Source organism: Epinephelus lanceolatus, chromosome 13, assembly GCF_041903045.1.
Source record: "Epinephelus lanceolatus isolate andai-2023 chromosome 13, ASM4190304v1, whole genome shotgun sequence".
NCBI classification, from domain to species: Eukaryota; Metazoa; Chordata; class Actinopteri; order Perciformes; family Serranidae; genus Epinephelus; species Epinephelus lanceolatus.
In genome coordinates this window covers 12,475,836-12,488,787 of record NC_135746.1, presented here as the reverse complement: position 1 = coordinate 12,488,787, position 12,952 = coordinate 12,475,836, and the positions used below count along the sequence as shown (strand labels likewise).

Here is a 12,952-nt window from a genome sequence, read left to right as displayed (position 1 = left end):
AGTGTGCACTTCCGTGTGCAGTCCTTACTTCATTATCTTTTTTTTTTTTTTTTGGCAGCAGTAATTTTAACAGGCAGCGGGAAAATGAATATGAATAAAAGTGTTGCCTCAGTAAATCTTATCTCCAGGAACAGATATCTGCATATGTATGGTTTTCGTCGTCGGGCCTTTCTTCAATTGTTAGACACTTTTATTTTGAAGGTTCCGTTCTCACTCCTCTTCAGCGGAAGTGCTGCGCCGCCATTGTTTTCTCGACCGTTGAGAAATGTTGGGCCTTCATTTTCATATGAAGACATCGTTTGGGAAGCAGTGCATGGTTTTAACAACACAGACTACAGCCTACATCAGGTACGCGAACATCTGTTTGTTACGCTCGTGGTGGAGGTTGTGCTTTTCTCAAAGTTAAATCCGTGGCTGTTGTCTCTTTCCCGTGATGTGTGCGCTAAACAATGGTTCACATGCCTTTCTCTTCGTTTATTAAGTATATGCCATTAAAAGTACTAAATCTTAGTTTTAGCGGAGTCGCAGTGGAACCTATTTATATCTTACTTGCGGTGTTGCTGTTCCGGAAATAGGTGTTTTGTAACGTTTAAGGTTACTACGTTGAGGGAGAAAGTTAAAGCTAGCATCACAGCTGTTAGCATGTAGAAGTTTGTCTTCAGGGCTTCAGCTGTCAAAATATATGTGCCGTCAGAAACCCTTTCTAGATTCGGTCAAAGATACTGTATAATAAAAGATAAAGCATTTGGCTACTAGCTGCGCTTATGGCATGAAATGCACTGACTGCTTATCTCCTCATCCCCCATCACCCAGTGGCTTCTGGACTTGTTTTGAAGCCTTCAGCCGTGTCCATCTTTTTGGGTTTTTGGAGCCAGAAGTGACCTCTGGTGTTTCTCAAAGTGGGGTAGGTAACACAGTTCATCTGCACACACGGCGATGCCACACAGCTGGTTCAATATCAGCAAAGTTTCCCTTTATATTCATTGTCTTGTGTGGCGATCAGCAGTGATGTGGTGGTTCACTTTTACACTGTGATCTGTAGCCTTTAGTTCGGCTTTAGCTTCTAACTATCTTTGTCTTTTTAACCTGTTGTTGCTGCTGAGTCAGTTTGACATCCTGGATATATCCTTCAAACACAGACTGTAGACCCCTCTGTCTGCTTCTCTCTGGAATCACTCTTTCATTTCTCCAAAAGATATGATAATATTTCTTCAGGGAGTGCAGTTAGTCACAGTGTGGGCTCCATGTTTCTGGTGGATTTATACTTGTGTGGCCGACCCTACGCCGTAGCCTACGCCATCATTAGAGTGCCATGCAAGTGTTGCATACACGAGTTCATGAACATTCAAACTTGTTTCTTTCAGGCTTGCACAGTACCAACTCCGTCCCATTGCTGACTGGAGTATGACCAACCAGGATGCAGACATACAGAGTGGGCCAGACGTGTTGGAGGAACTCTGAACTAACCTAAATCGTGTCTTACAAGGTATGTAGCAAACTGAAATCACACTACATTTACTGGTCTACAGTCAGAATCAGGTTAATTGTTAAGTAGGTTTTCACATTCAAGGAATTTGCCTTGGTACTTAGCTGCATAACAATAAACACAGGAAGAGAAAATAAAAGATAAAAAACAAGTTTTGCAAAAAGTAGACATTTAATAAGTACTAAAATAATGTGGAAAAAAATGACAATAAAAACAAGCAATGTACTATCAAATTTAATACAATACAGTATGTCCAAACGTTTCTGTTTATCAAATTAAAGAACTGTACAGTTTGTACAGGAATGTGCAACAGTTTCCAGTATGAAGAATAGAGAATATGTGCAGTGTACAGAGATGATAGTCCAACATGTGTATTAATGTAATGGGTTTTAAACAATGTGGAGACGTTATGTGAATGTAACATTTAGTGTCCAGTAGGGCTGTTTCGATTACTGCAGTATTGCAATACCATGCCATTGACAAGCCAGATATCTATTCATAACGATCACATCATTACCCCCATCACCCAAAACTTCAGCAAAATCCTCAATTTGAATAAAGTAAATTATCAGATCAAATGAGTTAGTCATTTTCATTAAATCAACCATCTTTAATGAATAAAATTTGTTAGTTTTGTCAACATAAATACATGTTGGCTAGGGCTGCAATGATTAGTCGACTAATCGACTATTAAAATAATCTGTGACTATTGTTGTCGACTAATTGGTTTGAGTCATTTTTCATAGGAAAGTACTATAAAACTATCCCACAATACTCTTATTATAGCTTCTTATATTCAAATATTGGCAGCTTTACACACTCTCCCGTGACGGTGAACTAAGACGTGTGTGGCGTGAGTACAAAACAAGACATTAGATGACATGATTTTTAGGGCTGTAGTCAACCAAAGACAATCTTGGTCGACTAAAGTCGCACATAATCTTCAACTAATGGATTAGTCGTGGGGAAAAAAAATCTGCACGTTATTTTTACTTCCGCAGTGGTGTGTCTGTGTCACTCTGCAGTTACACCTCCAAAACACTAGTCGGCGGTGGAGGACTGTGTTAAGTGCTGTAAAGTTTAGTTCAAATCAAACTTTATTTATATAGTTGATTCAAAACACACATTAAATATGGCTTAATAGAGACAATTTCAAACACAGTTACGCAAACTGGCTTCACTATAAATCGCAGAATTGACAAACACTTGTCTTTTTCTGGACACATTTCCCCCACCAATACAACATGCTAATGTTATTAGCACAAGTCTTTGGCATTGTACACTGTATAAATTAGCCTAGCGTCTAGCAATCTTTTCCTCTTCTCATATAAAACCAGGGACAACAGCAACATGTAACAAAGGCAACAGTACATAATTTGGCTCCATAACAACTCACAACATTCACCAACAAAGCAACTGTCTCATACTAAACACATTTTCCAAGCCAATACAACATGCTAAAGTTTTTAGTGCCAGCCTGTGGCATTTTACATGGTATATATTAGCCTTGCGATGAAAATTTTCTGTTAGATGAAAACGTAAATTTTGGTAATGATTAAATGTATTGTTGTTGTTTGTTTTGTTTTTTTCCCAGTAAATTTTGATTTTTGGACTTGACAACACTCTTGAGTTGCTGAAAATGTTTGGATCACACATGTCAGAAACAACCCCATGCAGCCACTACTAAAATGTAATTCTACAAATAGTTTATTCCTAATGATATTAGTGGAGCCGAATCTAGGGCTGGGAGAAAAGGACAAAAAATCACATCTGTTATTTTTAGGCTGAATGGCGATACAAGATATGTATCTCGGTATTTTCTACAAAATGGGCTACACGTTCAGTAGCAAGTTGCAAGCTGATCCACAGCTAAAGTCGCCTATTATTTTTGCTGCATGTGTTTTTCCACAGTAAGACAGATAAAAGAAGTTTACCTGTTGGAGGTGAGGCGTTTGCAGAGGTGCAGTAAGAGTCTGTTGTCTGCAGCTCTTCATCAACATCTCACTGTGGCTGTTTCTGATTTAACTTTTCCTCCCTAAATAATAAAGTAAATAAAGTTACGCAAATTCAGTGACGAACATATTTAATTTCTTATAGATTCTTCACAATAAAAGTCCCCTCTTATTTTGTTATCCATAAACTTTTATTGTGAAGTAGCTAAATAGGGAGTTTTCCAGCAGCAACTTCACACAACTTCTAATACGGCGGATAGACCATGACCATGAAACAGTAAAATAAAGCAGATATCTAAAGTAAAAACGGGACACTATTCTATTCTAATCTATATCTTGCTTGAAAATATAGTGATATATCGTAAATCATCATTATATCGCTCAGCCTGAGCCAAATCTTTATCTGTAACTGTGCAGAAAAACAATTTAAACAGAATTAATAGACATGCAATAAATAGACATAGACTAACCCTGATCCTGTCGTCTAATGCCCTTCAGTCTGACAGATATTACATAATTAATACATTTACTCTGTGTATGACTCATGGATGAAATATAGTTTGTATCACGTCCTGTTTTTTTCTTCTGAACTAAAAGCCGTTTTCTTTTCAGACAGACCCCTTCAAAAGAGATCTGGGATTTGCGCTGTCCAGTATGGAAGCCCCACAGACTCACTTCATGGAAATGACAAAGGGAAAGCAGACTGATTTCAAAAGTAAGCAGACAAAGAGGACTCTTGTAATGACAAGTAAAAGGGCAAACAAAAGGTTCAGAAGAGGACAGTCTACAGACATGGAGACAAACTCACTTTCTCATCACACTGATTTGTGTCCCATTCAAACAGCAGACAGAGATTATTATGAGTCTTATCATCAAGGAGAAGCTTACATAAACTCAGACACTGGCAATGACTGTGTGATGAAACAAGAGGGAATGGGAACAGATAGCATCTACACTTGTCCTCTAGGGGAGTCTGATCTAGACCCAGATGACACCACAGATTCAGGAAGCTTGGGCAATCAGGATCACTTAGAAAACCCCAAAAGTTGTTCTCTGAGCTCTGATATTCTTAGAGAATCAGAATCAAGTTGTCCAAGAACTAGAGCGCCTTTCCTGATCACCACTGACATCTCATCCAGTTCAACACCTGTAAATTCAAATGCGAACCCATTTGCAAGTCAACCTGAGATTTCAGAGGAAACAGGAGCACAGGACAACATGTGGAAGTTGCGTGCTAACCGAGTTAAACAAATCCTCTCTGAGTTTGTTCCATTCCACTGGTCTAAGAAAGTCGGCCTTGAGTTCAATGTTGGATTTGGCCCAAAGCAAAACATCAGTGTTGACTCTCTGCATGATTTTACTCTGATGGAAATTGCTAGATTTGCCTTAGCAATGAATTCATCACAACAGAATTTCATCATGGAGATTCTTGAGTACAACTTTGACCTCTGCTTTAAGAGAAAATTGCAGAGAAATGCTTTCACATGTGAAATAATGGAAACAGTAAGACAACTGAAAGGTTGTCAAGATACAGCCATATTGTCAAAAGAGATCTTTGATTCACCACATTTATTGATGGAACGTGACCAGGAAGTTCAGAGTATGAGCTGTGTCAATCCTGAACTCAGCAGTGTATCGAGAAAAGAGGAGTGTGATGTTGCTCCCATATGCCATCCTCAATCACATGCTGAAACCACAAAACATAGGTCACAGACAATTGTGAATCCTTATCCCTTCTGCAAGGAGATAGGTCTGAAGCTACATGTTAACCAATGTCAACAAAACAAAAAGCTGGACTTCAACAATCTGACTAATGGAGCATTGACTGAAGTGGCAAACTTTGCAGAAAACTTGTGTGGAACATTTGAGCAGATTTGTCTTGACCTTCTCAGACACAACTTGGATCTTGATTTGCAAAGTGGAGATTCTGACCTTGCAAGGAATATGCTTGACCGAATTCTTTTTGTAATGGAGCGAAAGAATTTATTAATATGTGCAAAAGCCTTCAACAAAGTGAAGAACAAAACAAAAAAATCCTTGGTAAAACTTGATTGCCAGAATGATCAAAATTCAGATGCATGTAGTGTTGGTTCTTCCCAGGATGCAACCATAGACCAAAATGTAGGCAGTTCCCCTGAACCTGAAAACCAAAAAGAGCTTAATTCAATGCTGTGGAAACTGCGGGCCAATCATATTCAGCACATCCTCTCAGTACCTCATGAGGAACATTGCCCACTTTATTCTTACTCCAGATGCAAGAAATTAGGCATCGATTTCAATGTAGGATCTGGAGTAAAACAGAATCTTGATCCCAAATTACTGACCAATGGCATCATGGTTGAAATTTGCACTTTTGCCACGGCATTGCTGTCAGCCCAGAAGTATTTCATCACAGAGATACTGGAGTACAATTTTCATCTTAATTTCAACAATGAGTCGCATCGCAGTGCCTTTGCACAGCACACGAGGGATAAAATGCAAAAAATGATTGCACATAAAGATACCCCCCAACGAAGGAAACTGCTTTTTGAACTCCCTGACATGAGATCCATACAAGGAGCTTCTTACGACAAAGCTACATATTGCCCCAAATGCTATCAAGAGAGAGAATGCAAGCTTCGTCTGAAAAAAATTGACCCTGGTGACGTGCATTGGCCTCATCCACATACCATGAGTAATGAAGTTTCTGCTGATACAGACTGCATAGCACAAAAGCCTGCAAAGGATCCAACCTTTACCTTCACAGCAATAGAGGAGAAAGTAATAGACAGCTACCCTCTTTGCAAGAAAATAGGTTTGAGCCTCGTTGTGAAAAACGACCAACCAAAAGACAAACTTGACAGGTCTGTATTGACGCTTGGGGTTATGGTTGAAATTGCTGACTTTGTCATAGAACTGTGTGCAACAAAAAGCACAATCATTCATGCACTTCTTGAACACAACTTCAGTGTTGGCATGCAGAGGCCAGACATAGATATTGCACAGCTGTTTGGCAGAGCGTTGGCACAAATGGATGGTGGGCTAGCATGGTTCAGTGAAGTTTTTATTTTTCAGCCATTGTCTCACAGACAACCTGGACATACAAGTAAACTGGAAGATGCATCTGCCATGCAGATAAGTGAAAGGAAGAAAACTATCAACAAAAGAAAGCTGGCACTACAAACAAAGGAGGAAGGACCCACACTTCGAAGTTACAGTGTCAGTGGAGTAAAATCAATGAGAAATGCTCAAAGCCAAGGCAACAGCTTTCCCATTTGCACTGACATAGGTTTGGATCTAGACATGACATTAAAGACAGGAGAGAAAGAAAAACTGGACTTGAAACTATTGACTAAAGATGTGTGTGACATGACACAAGAGGAAATGGGAACAGAGAGCAACTACACTTGTCCTTTAGGAGCGCCTTTCCTGATCACCACTGACCTCTCATCCAGTTCACCACCTGTAAACTCAAATGTGAACCCATTTGCAAGTCAGCCTGATAAAACACAGACTCCTAGAAATGTACCAAAAAAATGTGACATCAAGCAAGAGGAAACAGGAGCACAGGACAACATGTGGAAGTTGCGTGCTAACCGAGTAAAACAAATCCTCTCTGAGTTTGGTCCATTCTACGGGTCTGAGAAAGTTGGCCTTGAATTTAATGTTGGATTTGGCCCAAAGCAGAACATCAGTGTTCACTCTTTACGTCGTCATGCTCTGGTGGAAGTTGCTAAATTCGCCTTAGCAATGAATTCATCCCAACAGTATTTCATAATGGAGATTCTAGAGTACAACTTTGACCTCTACATTAAGAGTGAATCAGAGAGAAATATTTTCACGTTTGAAATTATGGAAACAGTAAGACAACTGAAAGACAGTCAAGGTGCAGACAAACACCCAGGAGAGGTCTTTGATTCACCACATTTATTGATGGAATGTGACCAGGAAGTTGAAAATGTGAGCAGTGTCAATCCTGAACTCAGCAGTGTATCGAGAAAAGAGGGGTGTGATGTTGCTCCCATACGCTATCCTCAATCACATGCTGAAACTAAAGACCGTATGTCACCGACGATGGTGGATTCTTATCCCTTCTGCAAGGAAATGGGTCTGAAGCTACATGTTAACCAGCGTCAACAAAACAAAAAGCTGGACTTCGACAAACTGACCAATGAAGCATTGACTGAAGTGGCAAACTTTGCAGAAAAGTTGTGTGGAACCTTCGAACAGATTTCTCTTGACATCCTCAGACACAACTTGGATCTTGATTTGCAAAGTGGAGATTTTGACCTTGCCCGAGGTGTTCTTGCCCAAACTCCTTTTGCAATGGAGCGAAAGAATCTAAACTATTTTTCAAAAGCCTTCAAGTATATAAAGAGAACGAGAAGAGATGACTTAACAAATGTGCAACTAGATTGTCTGAACAGCCCAAATTTAGATGCATGTAGTGCTGGTTCTTCCCAGGCTGCAACTGTTCACCAAAATGTAGATGGTTCCCCTGAAGCTGAAAAACAAAAGGAGCTTAATTCAATGCTGTGGAAACTACGGGCCAATCATATCCAGGAAATCCTCTCAATACCTCATGAGGAACATTGCCCACTATATTCTTACTCCAGATGCAAGAAATTAGGCATTGATTTCAATGTAGGATCTGGAGTAAAACAGAATCTTGATCCCAAATTACTGACCAATGGCATCATGATTGAAATTTGCCTTTTTGCCATAGAATTATTGTTGTCCCAGAGGTATTTCATCACAGAGATACTGGAGTACAATTTTCATCTGAATTTCAACAATGAGCTGCATCGCAGTGCCTTTGCACAGCAAACTTGTGATAAAATTGCAGTAGCACTTAGGAATAAAAGGCGCCTCGCTTTTCGAATGAATATGCCTTTTAAACTCCCTGTGTTGAGGTACATACACGATTCTACCACGTATTGCCCCAAATGCTATCAAGTCAGAAATTACAGGCTTCATCAGGATGAATCTGACCCTGGTCACATGCATCATCCACGTTCACATACCATGACTGACACAGTCCCTGCTGATGCAAACTGCACAGCACAGAAGCTTGCACTGGATCCTTCCTGTACAATCGCTGCAGAGGAGACTGTAATGGACCGCTACCCTCGCTGCAAGAAAATAGGTTTGAGCCTGTGTGTGAACAAAGACCAACCAAAAGATAAAATTGCTAAACAAGTGTTGACTCTTGGGATTATGGCTGAAGTGGATAAATTTGCCAAAGAATTGTGTGGGACAAAAAACACGATCATCCGTGCAGTCCTTGAACACAACTTCAACGTTGGCCCGCAGACATTTGACTTAAACATTTTCCAGCTGTTCCACAGAGTGCGTGAAGAAAAGGTTGGTGAGCTGGCGTGGTTCAATGAAAGTTTTGTTTCACAGCTGTTTTCTTACCGACCAATTAGCCATGGTAGTAAACATTACAAAAGAGTGCTGGCACTACGAGCAAAGAAGAAAAGAGCCATGTTGTCAAGTCCTAATACAGGAATGACAAATTCAGAGACAGATAGTTGCAGTAAGGTACCAATAAATTATCCCCATTGCACTGAGATAGGTCGGGATCTAGATATCACATCAAAATCAGGCGAGAAAGAGAAACTTGACTTGAACTTATTGACAAGAGCTGGAGTGTGTGAGAGCCAAGGCCAGCCCACACATGCAAGTAAACCTGTTGAAGCATCTGCCACGCGGATTAGCGAAAGGAAGGAAACTATTAAAAAAAGGATGCTGGCACTTCAAACTAAGGAGAAAAGACCCACGCTGCCAAGTCCTAACACAAGTGTCGTAAAATCAAAGACACGTCAACAGAGTAATAGGAAGTGTTATCCCCATTGCACAGAGATAGGTCTGGATCTAGATGTCACATCAAAATCAGGCAAGAAAGAGAAGCTGGACTTGAATTTATTGACGAGAGCTGTAGTGTGTGAGATCCATAAATTTGCAGTCAAGAACCCAGGAAACTACATGCCACACACACTGTTTGACATTCTTGACTATAACTTTGATCTTAGCTCACAACATTACAGGCGCTGGGAATTTTCCATAGCTACTACATCCAAAGTCCAAGCTATGGTCAAAAGCAGAGATCGAAAAAGACTACATCAAGTCTTCAGGTTGCCATTTGTGTTTCCTCCCAAGACACATAATAAGAAATCAAAAAAGCATTCCAAGAAAATAACAGACAAAAAAAAGAGAATGGGCAGAAACCATTCAGATTCCAGTGATGTTGATTTTCTTTATGGTGTCGAAACTAACGAGGTGGCTGGGTCCTATGAGGACACTGAGTTCTCAGTAGATCCTTGGTCGGCACTGCCAATGTGTGGAAGTCCAGTGAGTGAAGGTTGTGACCGTCCTCTCCAGGGAAACATACAGATCGGAGAGAAGGAGTGTGATGCACATTTTGGCAATATGAATCCAGAACTGGACACTGAGACGACAGTGCCGATGAGTGGGAGTCTTGAGAGTGAAGCTTGTGGCAGTCCTGTCCAGGGAAACATACAGATAAAAGAGGAGAAGTACGATCCACAGTATGGCAATATGAAACCAGAACCAGACACTGGGACGACAGTGCTGATGAGTGGGAGTCTTGAGATAGAAGCTTGTGGCAGTCCTCTCCAAGGAACCATACAGATAAAAGAGGAGAAGTACGATCCACAGTATGGCAATATGAAACCAGAACCAGACACTGAGGAAAAATATTGTCCACAATATGATGATGTCAAAACACAGCCAGACACTGAAGGTGCTGAACATTCGGTCCCAGGTCAACCTACAGAACTCCTTGGATGTACTTCAATGATATTATGGCCGAACTCTGGAGAACCACAAACAGAATCAGAAAATCAGTATGTCCAGTATTACATCATGGCTGAAACACACGGACCTGCTCTATGTCCAAACACTGTGTGTAACATTAAAATTGAATTGGGCACTGAGGGTGTTAAGTATTTAGTCCCAGTTCAAGTAGCAGGATCCCAGGAAAACTCTATGGTATTGGACACATTGATTAAAGAAGAGCAAGGAAATGTGCCAGCTGACTCACAACATTGAAAATGAAGTGGGCATCTAACAGGAATAAGATCCTTAACAATCTTAATAGTTGACACAAAATGAAGGCGTGTTTAACACTGAACAGATGATATTATCTGCCTTGTAATGACAATTTTATATCTTGTTGGGAAGAAATGTAGACAATGGCTCATTCCAATTCTTCAGGGATGTATACATGAAGAAGTTCACTGTTTAACTCTTATTCAAGAATTGCAGGCCCGAAAAGATGGAAAGACGTGACCAGAATGTTTCAGTGCAAAGAACTGTGACTGTCATGCTGTGAAGTTTTGTTCTGAAAAAGGAAAAGATGGAGAGTCCTCAAGCTTTTTTTGTTTGTTTGTTTATTTTTCTTCTGTGGTCAGTTTTGGTCATTTTTAGTTTGTAGGAATTGGCATGATGATCTTTTAAGACTGAACTCTACTTTGTGGAATGCATATCATTGTATCATAGTCATTGAAGACATTCTAGCCTGGAGGCCCAAAAGGTGAATAGATATGACAAAATGTTTCAGTGCAAAGGGCATTTTTTTTTTAGCTTCTTTTTAATATTTGTTTCTCAACTGTGGTCAGTTTTTGGTCTTTTTAACTTTGAAAGAATTTGTGTGAGGATCTTTTGAGACTCTGGATTGTAGATTATTGTATTATAGTCGGTATTCTGGCCTGTTTTTATAAGTACTTCTTCTCCTTTGTTTTATACATTTTTCACTTAATTGTTTATTAGTGCCTTTTCTGACCTCATACGTTTGAATTTATTTTTATGTTTTTGTTTATTTTTCAGAAGGGAAAACGGCTACAATGAGAATGTAAATATATTGTAAAATACAGAGACTGTGACCATTTCTTGAACGCCTAGTCCCTTTTACTAGCCTGGTGTGGCTTCACATTTTGACAAATAAAAGCCTTTCTCAATTAGAGACCTGGTGTGGTTGCCAAGCAATTCATTTTTTTTAAAATAGAACTTCAGATGCATAACAACGGGTTGTTAGCTACCTCAGATTATGTGTCTATTCCTCGTTTACCATGTAAATTATTCATATTCTTTTAGTCTGTAAGGGTCCTCAGATTAAATAATCAAAAGTGTTCATCATAAAAATGATGAACACTCAGATTAAATAATCAAAAGTGTTTATCATAAAAATGAATCCAAGTTGTGGGGATTGTTTTAACAGGATAAAGTGTGTTGTGTCGGTACGTCTGGTGCTGTAATCCTTGAGTGCCGTAACACTCTGATGAGCTGTCTGTTGGAGCTAGATAGAATGAATGATTCATGATTGATATATTATCTGAAGCCTGATTTTAAAGAAGTAATATTCATACTGGTTTAAATAAACAATTTGATTGTATTTCCCATCTTTGCTAAGCAAGTTTTGTGTGAAAGGAATTAAAGGCCTGTCCCAAATACAAGCCTGTTGATTTCACAGAAGTTACCGATAGCTATTTTGATAAAATGCCATCTTAAAGTCCTTCACTATACTCTCTGCAAGAATATTTAATCCTTGATATCTAGTACTCACACTTATGCATAACGACATTTGTTCAATGCTGTATTTTTTTCTGAGTAATGTAGCTGAATAAAATATTTAAAAGCGCAATTGTCTAAAACGTAGTTGGTTTATTCCTGAAATTAACTGTAATAGCCTGCTCAGTTTGGGTGCATTTACATAAATATTCTCCACAGAATCAGGAATAAATTCATTATTTTAACAGTATGTGTGCAGCACCTCTTTTATTATTATTATTTCACAGCAGAAACTCGAACAGGCAGCATGGAAACTTTTTTATGAAAAATTGTTGCTTCAGTTTGATCAGAAAGGTTGTGAAAAACAAAAGTATCACTGAGCACGGTTACATGCGCACAATAATCAGATAACTGAATAATCAGGTAATGGTAATGATCCGATTTGACGCGTTTACGTGCACTTCAATAATCTGATAATCAGAAAAACCTGGTTTACATGATTCAGTCCTTCAGTTGGATTTCTCCTCAAGTACATGACATAAAACTCAAACTTCTTGTTACAGTAGGTACTTATATCCTTGAAAAACCTCAAAGTACGCAAGTCATATATTTGCAAAATAAAGCACTCATCATGCTGACAGCTTATATTCTTACAGTACTGTTTGTTTTTATCATTAACAAATACATGTGAGAGTATTCTAATGTGTAGTTTATCAATGTAGAGCCAATTTTACACACTTTGGGTAGATTTGGAGTAAACGTACTGCAAAGTGCAATATACAAGTGTATTGTATATAAACTTGTCACACAAAGTGCATAACATATAAGTAAGATAAAATAAAAGTGACAGTTTAAACACTGAGAATATAAAAATATATTATTTTCTGTCAAATCTTTATCTGAAAGGAAACAAAAACTGTCAGATTAACGTAGTGGAGTAGAAAGTACAATATTTTCCTCTAAAATGTAGTAGAGTGGGAGTATAAAATAGCAAAACCCGAAA

The 12,952-nt window shown here is 39.0% G+C and overlaps 1 protein-coding gene across 3 annotated transcripts; it reads left to right on the top strand.

The window, feature by feature from the left end:
* Window positions 1-212: 212 nt before the first annotated feature.
* Window positions 213-11,404, top strand: LOC117270528 (uncharacterized). Of its 3 annotated transcripts, none has more exons than XM_078173755.1 (4): window positions 213-348; window positions 814-904; window positions 1,365-1,486; window positions 4,055-11,404. In XM_078173755.1, exon 4 carries the CDS (start codon window positions 4,093-4,095, stop codon window positions 10,489-10,491), a length of 6,399 nt encoding a protein of 2,132 aa, XP_078029881.1. In that variant the 5' UTR covers window positions 213-348; window positions 814-904; window positions 1,365-1,486; window positions 4,055-4,092; the 3' UTR covers window positions 10,492-11,404. The 3 variants fall into 3 exon arrangements, with proteins under 3 accessions (XP_078029881.1, XP_033504071.2, XP_078029880.1); XM_033648180.2 differs by having other exon boundaries at window positions 4,051-11,404; XM_078173754.1 differs by lacking the exon at window positions 814-904 and having other exon boundaries at window positions 233-348; window positions 4,051-11,404.
* Window positions 11,405-12,952: the final 1,548 nt, after the last annotated feature.

Coding starts and splice junctions, on each gene's coding strand:
- LOC117270528 (XM_078173755.1), top strand. CDS start 4,093: ATGGAAGCCCCACAGACTCACTTCATGGAAATGACAAAGGGAAAGCAG.